This window comes from Macaca fascicularis, chromosome 5 (assembly GCF_037993035.2).
Source record: "Macaca fascicularis isolate 582-1 chromosome 5, T2T-MFA8v1.1".
Taxonomy (NCBI): Eukaryota; Metazoa; Chordata; class Mammalia; order Primates; family Cercopithecidae; genus Macaca; species Macaca fascicularis.
In genome coordinates, this window is record NC_088379.1 from 65745699 (window position 1) to 65761750 (window position 16052).

The 16052-nt window shown below is 35.6% G+C and overlaps 1 protein-coding gene and 1 non-coding gene across 2 annotated transcripts in view; one reads left to right on the forward strand and one right to left on the reverse strand.

Moving 5' to 3' along the window:
• Positions 1–15516, forward strand: part of LOC102115373 (transmembrane protease serine 11G-like) — a 43203-nt gene extending 27687 nt beyond the window's left edge. Inside the window, 7 exon segments of the mRNA XM_074039138.1 lie at positions 7052–7090; positions 7851–7883; positions 7886–8025; positions 9260–9515; positions 12754–12896; positions 15043–15122; positions 15124–15516. Of these exon segments, the coding sequence (XP_073895239.1) occupies positions 7052–7090; positions 7851–7883; positions 7886–8025; positions 9260–9515; positions 12754–12896; positions 15043–15122; positions 15124–15202 (770 nt within the window). The 3' untranslated portion in view covers positions 15203–15516.
• On the reverse strand, positions 2866–2972 carry LOC123573698 (U6 spliceosomal RNA). The gene has a single exon (XR_006698441.2). It is a non-coding gene; the product is annotated as a U6 spliceosomal RNA (small nuclear RNA).
• Positions 15517–16052: the final 536 nt, after the last annotated feature.

Sequence of the window (16052 nt, forward strand, 5' to 3'; positions counted from 1 at the left end):
CACCACATTTTCTTTATCCAGGCTATTATTGATGGGCATTTGGGTTGATTCTGTGTCTTTGCTATTGTGAATAGTATTGCAATGAACGTACGCGTGTGTGTATCCTTGTAATAGAATGGTTTCTATTCCTTTGGGTATATACCCAGTAATGGGATTGCTGGGTCAAATGATATTTCTGCCTCTAAGTCTTTCAGGAATCACCACACTGTGTTCCACAATGGTTGAACTAATTTACATTCCCACCACCAGTGTAAAAGCATTCCTTTTCCTCCACAACCTTGCCAGCCTCTGTTGTTTTGACTTTTTAATAGTAGCCATTCTGACTGGTATGAGATGGTGTCTCATTGTGGTTTTGATTTGCTTTTCTCTGATGATCAGTGATATTGAGCTCTTTTTCATATGTTTCTTGGCTGCATATATGTCTTCTTTTGAGAAGTGTCTGTTCATGTCCTTTGCCCACTTTTTACTGAAATTGTTTTTTTCTTGTACATTTGTTTAAGTTCCTTGTGGACTCTGGATAGTAGACATTCGTCAGATGGATACGCTGTAAAAATTTTCTCCCGTTCTGTAGGTTTCTGTTCACCCTGATGATAGTTTCTTTTGCTGTGCAGAAGCTCTTTAGTTTAATTAAATCCCATTTGTCAATTTTTGCTTTTGTTGAAATAGTTTTTGGCACTTTAGTCATGAAATATTTGCCCATTTCTATGTCTTGAATGGTATTGCCTAAATTTTCTTCTAGGGTTTTTATAGTTGTGGGTTTTACATTTAAGTCTTTAATCCATCTTGTGTCATTTTATTTTATTTTATTTTATTTTATTTTATTTTATTTTATTTTTGAGATGGAGTCTTGCTCTATCACCAGGCTGGAGGGAAGTGGTGGGATCTCGGCTCACTGCAACCTCCACCTCCCGGTTCAAGCGACTCTCCTGCCTCAGCCTCTCGAGTAGCTGGGACTACAGGCATGTGCCACCATGTCCAGCTAATTTTTGTATTTTTAGTAGAGACAGGGTTTCACCATGTTGGCCAGGCTGGTCTCGATCACTTGACCTCATGATCTGCCTGCCTCGGCCTCCCAAATGTTAATTTTTGTATATGATGTAAAGAAGGGGTCAAGTTTCAACTTTCTGCATATGGCTAGCCAGTTCTTCCAACACCATTTATTGAATAGGGAATCCTTTCCCAATTGCTTGTTTTTGTTTTTGTCAGGTTTTTCCAAGATCAGATGGTTGTTAACGTGTGGTCTTATTTCTGAGATATCTATTCGGTTCCATTGGACTATGTGTCTGTTTTTGTACTGGTACCATGTTGTTTTGGTTACTGTAGCCTTGTAGTATTGTTTGAAGGTCTTCTTTGTACCTCTGGCAGAATTCAGTTTTGAATCTGTCTGGTCTTGGGCTTTTTTTTTTTTTTTTTTTTGATTGATAGGCTATTTATTACTGCCTTAACTTCAGAACCCATTACTAGTCTGTTCAGGGATTCAGTTCTTTTTGTTTCAGTCTTGGTTGGGCGTATGTGTTCAGGAATTTATACATTTCTTCTAGATTTTCTGGTGTATGCATAGATGTGTTTACAGTACTCTCTGATGGTTGTTTATATTTCTGTGGGGTCAGTGGTGATATCCCCCTTATCATTTCTGATTGTGTCTATTTGAGTCTTCTCTCTTTTCTTCTTTATTAGTCTAGCTGACAGTCTATTTTATTAATTAAAAAGCAAACAACTGCTGGATTTGTTGATTATTTAAAGGGTTTTTCATGTCTCTGTCTCCTTCAGTTCTACTCTGATCTTAGTTATTTCTTGTCATCTGCTAGCTTTGGGGTTTATTTGCTGTTGATTCTCTAATTCTTTTAGTTGTAATGTTAGGTTGTTGATTTGAGATCTTTCTAGTTTTCTGATGTGGGCATTTAGTGTTATACATTTCCCTCTTACCACTACTTTAGCTGAATGCCAGAGACGCTGGTAAATTGTCTTTTTGTTCTCATTAATTTCAAAGAAGTTATTGATTTCTGCCTTAATTTCATTATTTACCCAGGAGTCATTCAGGAGCAGATTGTTCAATTTCCATGTAGTTGTGTGGTTTTGAGTGAGTTTCTTAATCTTGAGTTCTAATTTTATTGCGCTGTGGTCTGAGAGACTGCTTGTTATAATTTCAGTTCTTCCGACTATGTGATCAATTTTAGAGTAAGTGCCATGTGGCGATGTGAAGAATGTATATTCTGTTGTTTTGGCTGGAGATTTCTGTAGAAATATATGAGGTCTGCTTGATCCAGAGCTGAGTTCAGGTCCTGAATATCTTCGTTAATTTTTCTGTCTCGATGATCTGTCTAACATTGTTAGTGAGATAATAAAGTATTTTCACTATTATTGTGTGTGAATATAAGTCTCTTTGTAGATCTCTAAGAATTTGCTTTATGAATCTGCTTCTGTATTGGGTGCATATATATTTAGGATAGTTAGCTCTTCTTGTTGAATTGAACCTTTTACCTTTATGTAATGCCCTTCTTTGTCTGTTTTTATCTTTATTTGTTTAAAATCCGTTGTGTCAGAACCTAGGATTGCGACCCCTGCTTTTTTCTGTTTTCCACTTGCTTGGTAAATTTTCCTTCATCCCTTTATTTTGAGCCTATGTCTGTCTTTGCACATGAGATGGGTCCATTGAAGACTGCATACTGATGGCTCTTGACTCTTTATTCAGCTGGCCATTCTGTGTCTTTTAACGGGGGCATTTAGCCTATTTATATTTAAGGTTAGTATTATTATATATGAATTTGATCCTGTCATCATGATGCTAGCTGGTTATTCTGCAGACTTGTTTATGTGCTGCTTCCTAGTGTCATTGGACTGTGTGCTTCCATGTGTTTGTAGTGGAATATTATAGAAGGCTTCATAAATCTTTGTGTCGTCCTTGTGTAGGGGCCAGGCTAATCTTCTCTGTATTGTTCCAATTTTAGTATATGTGCTGCTGAAGTGAGCACGGAGTTTCTTATAAACCACATTGTTGAGTTATGTTTTTAAAATCCATTCTGCCAACCCTTGTCTTTTAATTGTTATGTTTAAACCATTTACATACTAATTATTGATACGTTAGGGTTTAAGGCTTTCATTTTATAGTTTGTTTTCTGTTTGATGTGTCTTATATCTCTGTTCCTTTTTTCTTATCCGTTTGTGAGTGACTTGAATACTTTTTATAATTTTATTTTGATTTATTTGTGGCTTTTTAAAATTCATTAATTTGTGCAGTCATCTTAGAGGCTATTGTGAGTATTATCATTATATACATAACTAATCACAGCCTAGTGGTGCTGACATTTTACCACTTCAAGTGAAATGTAGTGGTAACATTTCATTTGAATATACTTCAGTTTGGGTCTCTTTAACCTACCTACTTTTAAAGTATACTTATCTTAAATATTTCTTCAACATACATTCAGCACAACATCAGTTGGTGTCATATTTTTTTCCTTCAACCATAAAATATATTTCTTTAAGAAACTCATTAAGTGAAAGATAGTCTTTTGTTTACTTTTATTTTTATCCATTCCATAGTTTTCTTTTCTTTCTGCACATTCTAGCCTCCTGTAATCATTTGCTTTTTGTTTGGATACTGTTGTTTAGTCATTATTTAAGGGAAGGTTTGTTAGAAATAAATTCTTTTTGTTTCTCTTCATCTGAGAATATACTTATTTCTTCTATATGTCTCAAAGAGTTTCACAGGTTATGGGATTCAGGGTTGATAGTTCTTTTGTTTTTCAGAACTTGAAAAATGCTGTACCACTTTCATTTGGCCTTCATGGTTTCAGATGAGAACCACTGTTACTGAATTGGTGTTCTGCTCCAGGTAATGCATTGTTTTTCTCTGTATGCTTTTAAGATTTTTTTCTTTCATTTTTAGTAGTTTAGTTATAATGGGTCTTGGTATGGATTCTTGCAATTCATACTCTTTGGGATTTACTCATCTTCTTGAGTCTGTTGGTCTCTATCGTTGGCCAAATTTGGGGAGTTTTCAATAATTAATTATTTGAATATTTTTCAGCCTCACACTTATTTTCCTCTCCTTCTGAAAATCCAATGATACCAATGTTAGATCTTTTGCTACTGTCCCACAGATCCCAGAGGTTTTGTTCATTTTCTTCAATCCATTTATACTCTGTCTTCAGACTGAGTGAATTCTATTGACTTATTCTCAAGTTTACTAACTTCATTCTCCATCTTTTCTACTCTACTATTAGCACCATCCATCAGATTGGTTCATTATTATTGTTATTGTTATTTTGCTTATTGTATTATTCAGTCCTATAATCTTTCATTTGGTCCTTTTTTTATAATTTCTATTTATTTGCTGAGATTTTCTAGTTTTTTTTTTGTTTCAAGATAATTTGTACTTATTTCTAAATCACTTTTATGGCAGGTCTTTAAAATACACATCAGACACATCCAACATCTTATTCATCTCAGGATTGGCATTGGTTGTTTTTTCTCATTTAAATTATAGTTTTCCTGTTTGGGGGTATGATGAGCAATTTTTCTTTGTATTTTGAACATTTTAGTTACATTAGGAGACTTCTGATTCGATTTAATTCTTCCACTTTAACAGATAGGCAACCTGTTTAGGTTTAGAGTACAGATTCTTTCTTACTTTTGTTGTTTCAGTGACAATTTAGTTTTTATATCCTTGCAATACTATTCTGCACTTCCTTTTGATTACTGTTTCCCGTGCCTTTTGTGGGAGTAGAACATGCTTCCCTGGGCTGCCTTGAATCAGTGGGCCACCCTTTGTGGAGGGGTGCTGGGCCTGAGTCTCCTTATGTTTCTGAGTAGTTGCAGGTCTCTTCTGCCACTGTCTTTGTGGGTATATCAGTCTGCCAGGTAGTTCCTGGTTTTGAAGTGTGGATTGGGATGGCCAAGGGCTTTCTGCTATCGCTGCTGCTGGCAGAATGGACTGCCAGCACTTGGCTGCGAAGCAGAAGGTTTGAATTTCCCATTAGCTGTCTGTTGTGCTCTCCCTTTCCCAGTACTTTGGAGAGAGAGAACAGACTTGTATTGGGATCATTTTGTCTATTCCTGTTGATGATTACAAATTGCAGGCCTTAGGTCCCCAGTCCAGCGTATATGTGAAATAAAAAGAAAATCCAGGAACATGCACCACTTGTCCTTCCTTAAATTCTGAAGTCTCTAGCCTTTCTGTCTTCTTCCTTCCAGCTTTCAGAGTTCTTTTATTGTTATTTGATGAATAATTTTTAGATTGCCTAGTTGTTTTTACAAGAGAAGAGCAGGGAAAAGTGAGTCTACACAATCTTGTTCTAGAACTAGAGGTATTAAACCTCTTTTATCCTGCAGATGGAACACATGTATTACATAATGCTCACATTTGATATACAGCACCATCATGGAAGTTCAACAATAGTTTTTACATAAATGGAGATGAGTTTAGGATTGAGCTAAACTTAGCTGTGAACTAACTGTAATTCTACCCCTCTCCCACTGCTCCATAACCTACAGAGAATGGCACTAAACTATAATTGATGTTACAGTGAAATGTATGCAACACAAGCTTTTGCCTCACGAATTATTGAATCATGTTCCAGCTGGGCATGGCAACTCACTCCTGTATTCCCAGAACTTTGGAAGGCCAAGGCGAGAGAATTGCTTGAGGCCAGGAGTTTGAGGCTGCAGTGAGCTATGATTGTATCACTGCACTCCACCCTGGGCAACAGAGTGAAACCCTGTCCCTAAAAAAATAAAAATAAATCATGTTCTTAATAAATTTGCCTCATAATATTATGTGAGGATATAATAAGCAAATAAATTTTGTCACAGAACCTAATATACAAGGCTTAGTAAACTGTTAGTTATGATTGCCATTTATTTATTCACTCAGCAAGTATTTATTGAGAACCTATTTGTGCCAAAAATTAAAGTCTCTGCTTCATGGAACTAATATTCTAATTGTGGTAAGGAACATAATAACTAGATAAAAAATAAACAAAGTAATATCAGATAATTTGAAACTCCATGCAGAGAACAGAGAGAGGAAAAAGCTACTTTAGATTTGGTTGTAATGGAAGTTCTCTCTGAGGAGAGGATTTTAAAGCTGAGATCTGAGTGGCAAAGGGAAACCAACCATAAAAAGGCCAAGGGAAATAAGCATTCCTGGCAAAAGGTACAGCTAGAACAAAGATTGCAGGCAGAAATACCTTTGCACAAAATAGGAAGGCCAAGGTGGCCATTGAGTCATGACTAAAAGCAACAGCAGAGCCACTTGCCATCAGAGACGTAAATAAGGACCATATCATGTAGGGCCAGGTAGGAAGTTTGGTTTATTCTAGAAGCCATTAGTGGCAAAATTTAATTCTAAGGGATTTACTCTAATACACTTAAGCATACTTTCCTGCAGATGAACTCAATGTACCGCTTTAGAGTCTGACCTAAATTAAAGACTTATTGGTTTTCAGGCTCACCGAAACTCCACATTGGCTTTCATCTTTACGAAATGTGGGTCTAGATTGCTCATTATACAAACTAGAATACAGAACAATTCAAATAATTTGGGAGGACAGTCACAGATTATGGTTTTCTTTATTTCACATTTTGAAAAAAATGACTAACAAGATAGCATGTTTTGAGGTTTTCTCAGCACACTGGTGAATTTTGATTCTACAGGGAGCATCCCTGGACCAAGCGTAGATTACCAGACTTCCAAGACGCATTAACGGCGAAGACTATTCCTGGACTCTTCTGTTTTAACTTATATTTTGAAAAAATGGTGTGGCATTGATTAACTAGAAGGCTCCTTCCTTTATGGCAAACTGTATCTTTCTTTGTGCCAATGATCTTGTAACCATAAACCAGGATTTTCCTGGAGTCCACATACAGTCAAAAGAGTTCAATTTACATCTAGCCTTCTCCTTTACGTAGGATTTTATTCTATTGCCTTTGAATTACAAATTTCCTGACTGATGCAGTTCCTCTCAACCAGAAAAAGTCGTATCATGTAGGAATAGTATTTTAAATTATAATAATTTAATCACTAAGCATCTTCTGGTTTTTTTTTCAGATATGAATGCAGCACAAGCAGAGCACATTCTTAACAGCTGTAAGTTCAAGAATATCACTGAGATGTTTATAAACCAAAGAACAAAACTCAAAACGTTTAGCATTTCTCTTTTTCCATGTTTACTCTTTCTCAAAACTATATAATATCTCTAGATGGATATGCGATTTGACTCTCCTCAAGGGAAAAATTACTAGTCATAATTGAGAATATCTATATGTATTCCTTGAAAAGGTTTGCTCTCCCTCACAGAAAGTTTTGTTAATGTCTTCTTTAACAGTTTTCTTTTATTTCATTGTATTCATTTTTATTTGGCCTCCTTTGTTAAAGTAGCAAATTTTGCTTAGTGGTTAAATGACACCCGAAAACTTTAATATAGAAACTTTGATGTTTATGCTATAGTAGTATTTTGGTTGTAATATTAGACATGCATTTTTAAAAAACCTACGTATGTTATTTTCTGCAATAAATAGTGTACACTTGGCACTCAAAAAATGTTATTAGGGTACACTGCTGCACCTAACAGCATGACCCGGAAGAATGTGAAAAGCCACATTTTAAAATGATGGTTTTTAAAATTCACCAGAGAGAGTGTTAAATAATTTTTAAAATGTTAATACTTACTTGAAGTGTGAATAATCATATTTTATCAATGTATATTACTATTTGTTTATTTAACATTAACTTCAAAAGTTTTTTTAAGGTAAGACACATTTGTAGATATTTCTACTCTTAACTATGTGCCAAACATACCTACACATGTTTATAACCTGAAATTAGCTATCTTATTCCCTTCTTACAGGTTGTGGTTTAGGGAAGGAGTTTCCATCCGTGGAGGGATTGCTGATGGTCGGATTACAAGAAAAGGTGATTGGCCCTGGCAAGCGAGCCTGCAGGTGGAGGGGATCCATTTGTGTGGCGCATCTTTGATCAGTGAAGAGTGGCTCCTGACCGCGGCTCACTGTTTTGACTTGTGGGTTCCCAGTCTATACCCATGGGATCACTAGCTTTGCCTCTTTTTCATCTCTTCACATCCGATAGTTCTCTCTTTTACATTTCCTTTATAAACATCTTAGGCTGCAGCCTGGTCAGCATAGTGACACCCGTCTCTACTAAAAATACAAAAATTAGCTGGACATGGTGGCATGTGCCTGTAGTCCCACCTACTCATGAGGCTGAGGCAGGAGAATCGCTTGAACCCAGGAGGCAGGAGTTGCCGTGAGCTGAGATCACACCAGCGCATTTCAGCCTGAGTGACAGAGTGAGACTCCGTCTCAAAAAACAAACAAACACCCAAAAAAGAAAACATCTTAGACCTCCCAGTGCCACTTATGATTGTCCTGCAGGCTTAGGAATAAATGACAGTTAACTGAAGAATAGTAGAAAAAATTAGAGAGAATATCTTCAGTTCCAACTGAAAATATACTCTCCAACAATCTCAATTTTAACTAGGAACAAGCCAGCACTGTCAAAGATTATGCACACTCACCTGTTCTCCTGAGAGATATTTTAGATAAAACAAACAAACAAACAAACAAACAAAAACTCTGTTAATAGTTTCCTGAACTATAGGTTATAGCTGATGATCCCACATGAATATCTTTGGTGATGTGCTTTTATTCTTTGTATGTTTTTTGACAATTTAACATATAGAACACTTGGAAATAATACAGAGATACAGTAGCCCTAGTAAAATTTATATAAAATGGGAGAATATTCTGGGTAAGATGTTAAATAAAAAGAAAGCATGAGGAAACAATATAAATATATAAAATATCACTCCAATTTTACCTCTCTTTCTCTTTATAACTATACATACATTTATATGATCGTGCCTTGATATGAGTGTATACGTGAATCTGTGTGTGTATATGTCTACTTAATAATTATATTTTCTTAAATTAATTTGTGTTATTTATATAATCAAAAATGGCAATAATATAGAATAATGTAGAATAATATACAAATACAAGCTTCCTTCAAGGAGAGTAATTTAAGCTGCCTTGGAATGGAGGTTTGTTATCAAGTAGATGAAAGCAAAGCAGTCGTAGGAGAGAAGCCTCAGATAAGAAGGTGAGATGGTTCCAATCAATTATTGCCTTAAAAAATTTGCCCCTCTCCCACATTTATATCCTCTGCCCATCCAGAGTCCTGGGCAAATTTAAATTAGAAATGAACCAACTGTACTCCTTTTACTCTGTGATCGGTGAGAAAAATTCCAAACTGTAGATGGCTAGTTTTGGAATAACCCTGAGTCCCTCACTAATGAGAAGAAAGATGGAGTCAATTATTATTCATGAGAACTATGCCGCCCATAAACACGATGATGATATCGCTGTAGTGAAGCTCTTCACCCCCATCATATTTTCCAATGAGGTGCACAGAGTCTGTCTTCCAGAAGCTACTTTTGAAGCCTTGCTTAAGAGTAAAGTGTTTGTCACTGGATGGGGTGCACTTAAATTAGATGGTGAGTATCTCAGTAAAACAACAAAGCAAAAAATATAAACCTATCCTTCATTTGAACAGGGATATGAAATAAAATACAAAATCAAAATAAATAAGAGATGAAATCAGATGTCCCATGATAAATATGGCAAAAACAAACAAATAAGAAACAGATGTGGTGAATTTCAAAAATGTTAGCACCATTACTATTACACAGTACCTATGTTTATTGTCTTTATATGGACTGTTTGGAAACTGGTTAGAGCTTTGTTTTCCAAATTTATTAAAGCATATTTTTACATCCTTTTTTCTTTCAAATGCTATCTTTCATATGTGTAGTTTCTGCTATGACTGCTTGATTCATAAAGTATATAATTTGCAAGCACTAGTAATGATAAGCTTTTGCAATGCATCATGCAGCTAAACAGAAACAGCCTTAAGTGAATAAACTGAATGACTACTCTTTACCTGGCCCTAAATATTAAATGGGTCCCTCTGGTCCATGTATCTGTGGAGCTGTTCTTCAACCTGAAACTATAAATTTGACAATAAACTGCAAACATAGATGTTTAGATCCTGATATGACTTTCCCATTTTTATGTCTACTGCTTGACTTTTACATATGAGGGTTTAATCTGCTCTCAAATTTCTAATTTTTGTTTCGGGCTCTTGTTATGAAGTCATGTGAGTCTAATCGGTTAATTTTTATAGAAGTCGGCTTCCCTCCGATATACGCTCTAAAATTCTGATGTTGAGTCTAGGTTGATACACTATCATTATAATCTCAGACTATGTAATCAAATTTTCCTAATCTCTGAGTGATCTGCATTGTTCTCTAGGAAATGGTGATGAGTATGAAGGGGAATTAAATCTTTTAAGACTTAAAGCCACTTCCTGATAAAAGTAGAAAAGGAAAACATCTACTACTTGAGTAACACCATTACGCTTACTTCTATAATCTAACTAAACTTAACACCTCCTACTCCCAGAGTTTGGGAGTGATCTGGTACTTCATCATGAATCATTCAAAGCCCAATAGTGTGCAGATTACTGTGCAATGAGCTATCTACTCTCATAAGTTGAATACATTTCACAATAACATTATGGATTTGTAAGGCATCAAACCAAATTAATGGATATTTGATTGTGTATTTTTATTTTCCTGCACTTTGAAACGGAGATAAGGACCTACTCAGGTTCTCTTCTCCTGCCTCCCAAGATTTAGCCAATCATATCTAATTAGAAATCTTATTAACACAAAGAAGGGAACAACAGACACTGGGGCCTAATTGAGGGTGAAGAATGGGAGGAGGGAGAGGAGCATTAAAAAACAAACAAACAAACAAACAAACAAAAAAAACAACTATTGGGTACTAGCCTTAGTACTTGAGTGATGAAATAACCTATACAACAAACCCCCAAGACACTAGTTTACCCCTGAATCTAAAATAATTTTTTTAAAAGAAAAGAAATCTTGTTACCAGACAGCTTGCAAAACAGAAACATTCTACTCTCTGGATAGTTTCTTCTTTAAATAATTGGTGATGTAAAGTAGTTTGTCATATTGTCGAGCACTTGAATTTATTTTTTAAGCTGAGATTAAGATTATAAGCATTTGAAAATTGAGACTGAGCATTTTAGACCAGTTAGCTAAAATAAATATTCGCACACAGAAATTACAAATAGAATACAATTGATTAAAACTTGAGAATACCTTAAACATTTTAATGACACTATACACAACAAAATAGATAGTATTGAATATTGCTAAGGCATTGACACAAATAAATAGATTGCATAAAGTCTATATAAAGAGCAGTTGGTGAGCAGACTGCCTCACTGGGAACATTTCAAGCAGAATGAGAGCTAGAAGAGAAAATGGCCATACAATGACCCTTTTAAAGATGATGACTGAGGTGGAGAGATTCACAAGACCCTACAAAATCTTTAATGACTGTAGAGAATCTGGACTTAGTTTCTCAGCAAGACTGGCAATCTTAGGTGAGTAAATTTACTCATTTTAAAACAATTAGTTTTCTTGACAGCAAATGGCCAAATCCCTAGAAACCTAGATCTCTCCTTATAAAAGCGCTAACTTTCTCTCCATCCAACATAAACCTTAAAGTGCAGCTTTAAGACCCTGAGGATCTTAAGTATATACCCTAATCTCTACAATTCACTCTAATAGCATCCTTTTATTACTAAATGAATATGATGCAAGGTACTGTCATAACTGATTATATTCATTGTTTTTTAACTTATAAACGTCTGAGCAAGGCATTATTTTCTCCTTTTCACAGGTGAGTTAAATGATGCTTAGTAACTTTCCCAAAGTCACATAGCTTGTAAATTGTGCAAATAGTGCTCAAACTTATATCTGCTCCTTCTAAGTTCAAGGCCCTTAAGCACATAATTATGCTAATTCATTGTTCAAATCAATACTACTGCCCTCCCTCATCCTCTCAGTTGTCTTTGACCCTGTTGTAAACAAATCATCCATCTTTATATGAAAGATTAGTACAGTCTTTAAAATAGAAGTTGCTCCTATTTTAAAGAAATGAGAAGAATATAATAGTTAAAACAATATTACATGCAATCAATAAGTGTGTGGTTAATAAAATATAAGCTGTGTCTTTTCTTGGTATGTGTTACTTACTCTGGTATTTGTTTTGGATAGCAAGTTAAGCTATTATCAGAGTAAGCATGGTTTTCCTACGAAGCAATAGCATTCCATCCATATTAAAGTTAAATCTGGTAGTACAGTAGTGTTCTGTGCTGCTTTTCCTCAAGATTCACAGTTCCCAAAATAGCTATGTCCTTTGTAAAGTAATGAAGAAGATTTCCGAGTAAGGTTAAGGTAAGCTGTAGCATATTCTCCCAGGTGATACGAAATACTCTGGTTTTAAAAAGATCACCTCAATTAAAAAGCTTCTAACATTATTCCTTAACTGTGTGATCATGACAAGACTCCTAACCAGGTAAGCTTTGGTCTCCTCAACTGAAAAAGAGAATATTTATATCTTTGTTTGGTGGCTGCTGCAAGGATTAAATAAGGTAGCAGGAGTAAACAAGCCAAATATGGCGCCTAGTGAATAGAAGCCACCCTATAAATGTAACTTGATTCTGAGCACTGTCATTCTCCAGAATCTTACAACTTCAAGATTAAGGTTTTATCACTGGTCCATTCTTTGTAAGACACAATTAACTATCATGGCAGCAATGCAGAAGTTCTTCATCTATTTATTTTTTCTTTCTTTCAGGTCCCTTTCCCAACATGCTGCGAGAAGTTGAGGTAGAGATCATAAGTAATGACACATGTAATCAAGTTCATGTGTATGGTGGTGCTGTATCATCAGGAATGATATATGCTGGATTCTTGTCAGGAAAACTAGATGCCTGTAAGGTAAGAATAGATCCAAATCCACAAAAATGACTGTTTAGTAGGAATGGCCTTACTGACCATAGAACAATATCATTTCACATGACTGCATGAAATTAACCTGTGGAGGAGAGTGTAAAATGAGGGAGTGGAATAATCATAAGACGTAATTCCCATTTAACACCCTATTGAGGAGAACTATCCCTAAAACGTGGTCACCAGCTGCAAATAGCGCTCTCATTAGAGAAACATACTGAAAGCAGATAGTAGAAACCAAGTCAGTAAGCCATACAATAATTGCTTCAAGCCACAATCATAACCAGTAGTTAGGTATCTAATCCCCACTAATTGCAAGGCACTGCAAGATGGGACCTGCATCTACATCTATGGCTAGTAAAGTAGCATCCCACAGGTCCCACAGGTACCTAAGCCATTGACTTTAAACAACATACTTCCATACTTCTAATAGACATAATTATGCTATTAGAAACAAAACAAAAAAGTACATATTTATCTACATTTGTTCAGGGTAAAGTGTTACCTCACAGATCACATTTAGAAACCAATTCAATAAATAATATAATCATTAAACATTTTAGGAGAATATAAGTTTTAAATTCTGGCTATGTAAAAGAATAAAAATAAGCAAATAAAATAATAAAAGTTTGAATTTGTAGCATTTGAAACTGGAACAGTTTAATGATTTTTTGAAGAATTAAGAATGGCTTTGAGAATTTGATATATATGTGCACTTTTCTTATATGCAAAGGTGCCGCTGTTGATCTGCCATTGGCTGTCTGTCATGTGATGGTAATAAACATATTCACTTATTCATTCCATTTTTTGTCAACCGCGAGATACTGTAGCAGTTACTGAAGGAAGCATAAGTATTTGTTAAAATCACAATGAATCCACAATGAATTTACAATCTAAAAATATAGCACACAAATAATTCAAATAAATGAAAGGCGAGGGCTTGGCTACATATTCTAGAATACAGGGTCTCCCTCCACTCACTTTCCATCATGAGGGGAAGGAGAAGCAATGTGGGTGGTCCGAGATATAACTAGATCACATGGCTTAAAAGAGAAACCCAAATAAATCTATGTAAAAGCAGATCTCTCTTTCCACTGGTTCATATACCCTTGCTTCCTTTCACTGCTAGCATAGTGAAATACCAAGGACCTAAGTTAGGATGTGGGCCTAAGGAAAAGGAGCTAAGGAGGAGTTCTTTTGGTAGACCAAGGTTTTCACACTCTGTCCACAGACTCTGAAGGAGGTCAAGAAGTATGTGAAGAAAATGGAAGGGAAGGGAGTTAAAAGCACAAGACTCTAGAAACCCATGTCTTCTTCAAACAGGATTTTTCCTCTTGTTTAAAAACTCTATAATGGGCTTCCACATAGTGTTCTTTTGAATGAATAGGTACATTGTTAAAAGATCAATTTAAAATCATTTGTCTATACCAAGGTTTAAAGATAAGAGGGAAGTCCTCATAACTTTAGACCAGTCCACTAGAGCTAGGGATTCCACCTTAGTTTGGGAGCAGAATATTTTCAGCAAGAAATAGCGCACATTTGCATGGAGTGCCCCTTGCATATGTTGCTCCTCTCAAACCTACTAAGACATAGTGATATGATATCCAGGACATTTTCCTGTCAGTTAATGTGAGTGGAATAAGATGAGATTCAAATTCACAGCCAGAGACTCCTTCTAGTTAACAGAAACAATGATGGAAGAGACACTAGGCATGAACCTGGGAGAGGCTTATGGACAAGGTGACTTGTTTATTGAGTCTTGAGGTTATCATTTATGTAAGACATAGAAGAACACAGTCCTGTGTCTTAGTTAAGCCTTCCTAGTCTCATGCCTAGTGTCATAGAATTTCGTTTTGCTCTGTCTAAACTAAAACTAAAAATTTTAGACAGCAAAACTAAAAATTGTACAAGGGTAAAACTGAAATCTTAGCTTTATTCACATTACCTTGTACCTGAAGGCATAAACAGGGAGTAAGTAATAAGCTCAATTATCATATTAATACTAATGGTAAGTAAAATACAATGATTTTACATATTTTGATCCAAGGTGTTAGTTTATTAGACATCCAGATGCCAATTAACCCATTTCTGACATCCCTTTATTTATCAAATTGATCATATTGTTCTTTTCCAGCGTGATTCTGGAGGTCCTCTGGTTATTGCACGTGATAGAAACGCCTGGTACCTCGTTGGAATAGTAAGCTGGGGGATAGACTGGAAAAGAAAACAAGCCGGGACTCTATACCAAAGTGACTCATTATCGAGACTGGATTAAATCTAAAACTAACATCTAATGCAACCATCATCTCAAATCCAAACTATAAATGTCATGTGTGGTCTCTAGAAAATTGTGTTTAGTGTGTGTCGCCATGTGTATTATCTTCGAGTTCAAAATCCAAAAAAGTGTGATCTAATGACTTTCCCCTTAAACACGGAGAAGGCAGGCTTTCCTTCACATCATCTGAAGTGTTTTTCTCCCATGGGCACAGAAGATATTTCAGCTACACAAAGATCTACCATTGCTGCTAAGTGTCTCTGATTTGTTCATTTTTCTTCTTCTAAGACATACAATATTCCTTTCAGAGTGAGCCGGCAGTTGAATCAGATAAGTACCAATTGGCTAAGCATGCTCTACTTTTTCACTGAAACAGCATATCTCCCGTACCTGATGGCTCCACAGCTTTAGTCTCTCTTGTCAAATATTCCTCATTAAGAATGTGTGGGTTCGCTGAACTAGATAAGTCAAGGTTATTAATTTTCACCATTGTTAACACAAATGATGGAAGGGACACTAGGCATGAAACTAGGGCTTAAGAGATGGCACTACTGTGAATCCATTCCCCTTTGCCCTCAGAAGTGCATTTAACTTCCTTAGAAACTTGAAAAAGATTGACATTTATATTTACACTCAATGATGTAGATTTTAGTCTCTTTAAACAATTACATTGATGTTTATTTTGGAGCAATCAATAAATCCCTGTCAAGAGAACTGTCAAGATTGCTTTGTACAGGATTCTGCTCTGAACTATGTAAAAATGCTTTTATATACTCATAAATTAAAGGCAACCTTTCTTGGCATTTTTAAGTTGAAAGGAAAAGAGGCAATGATTCGGTGAGAAAGAGCTAGTTTCAGTTTCATCTTTA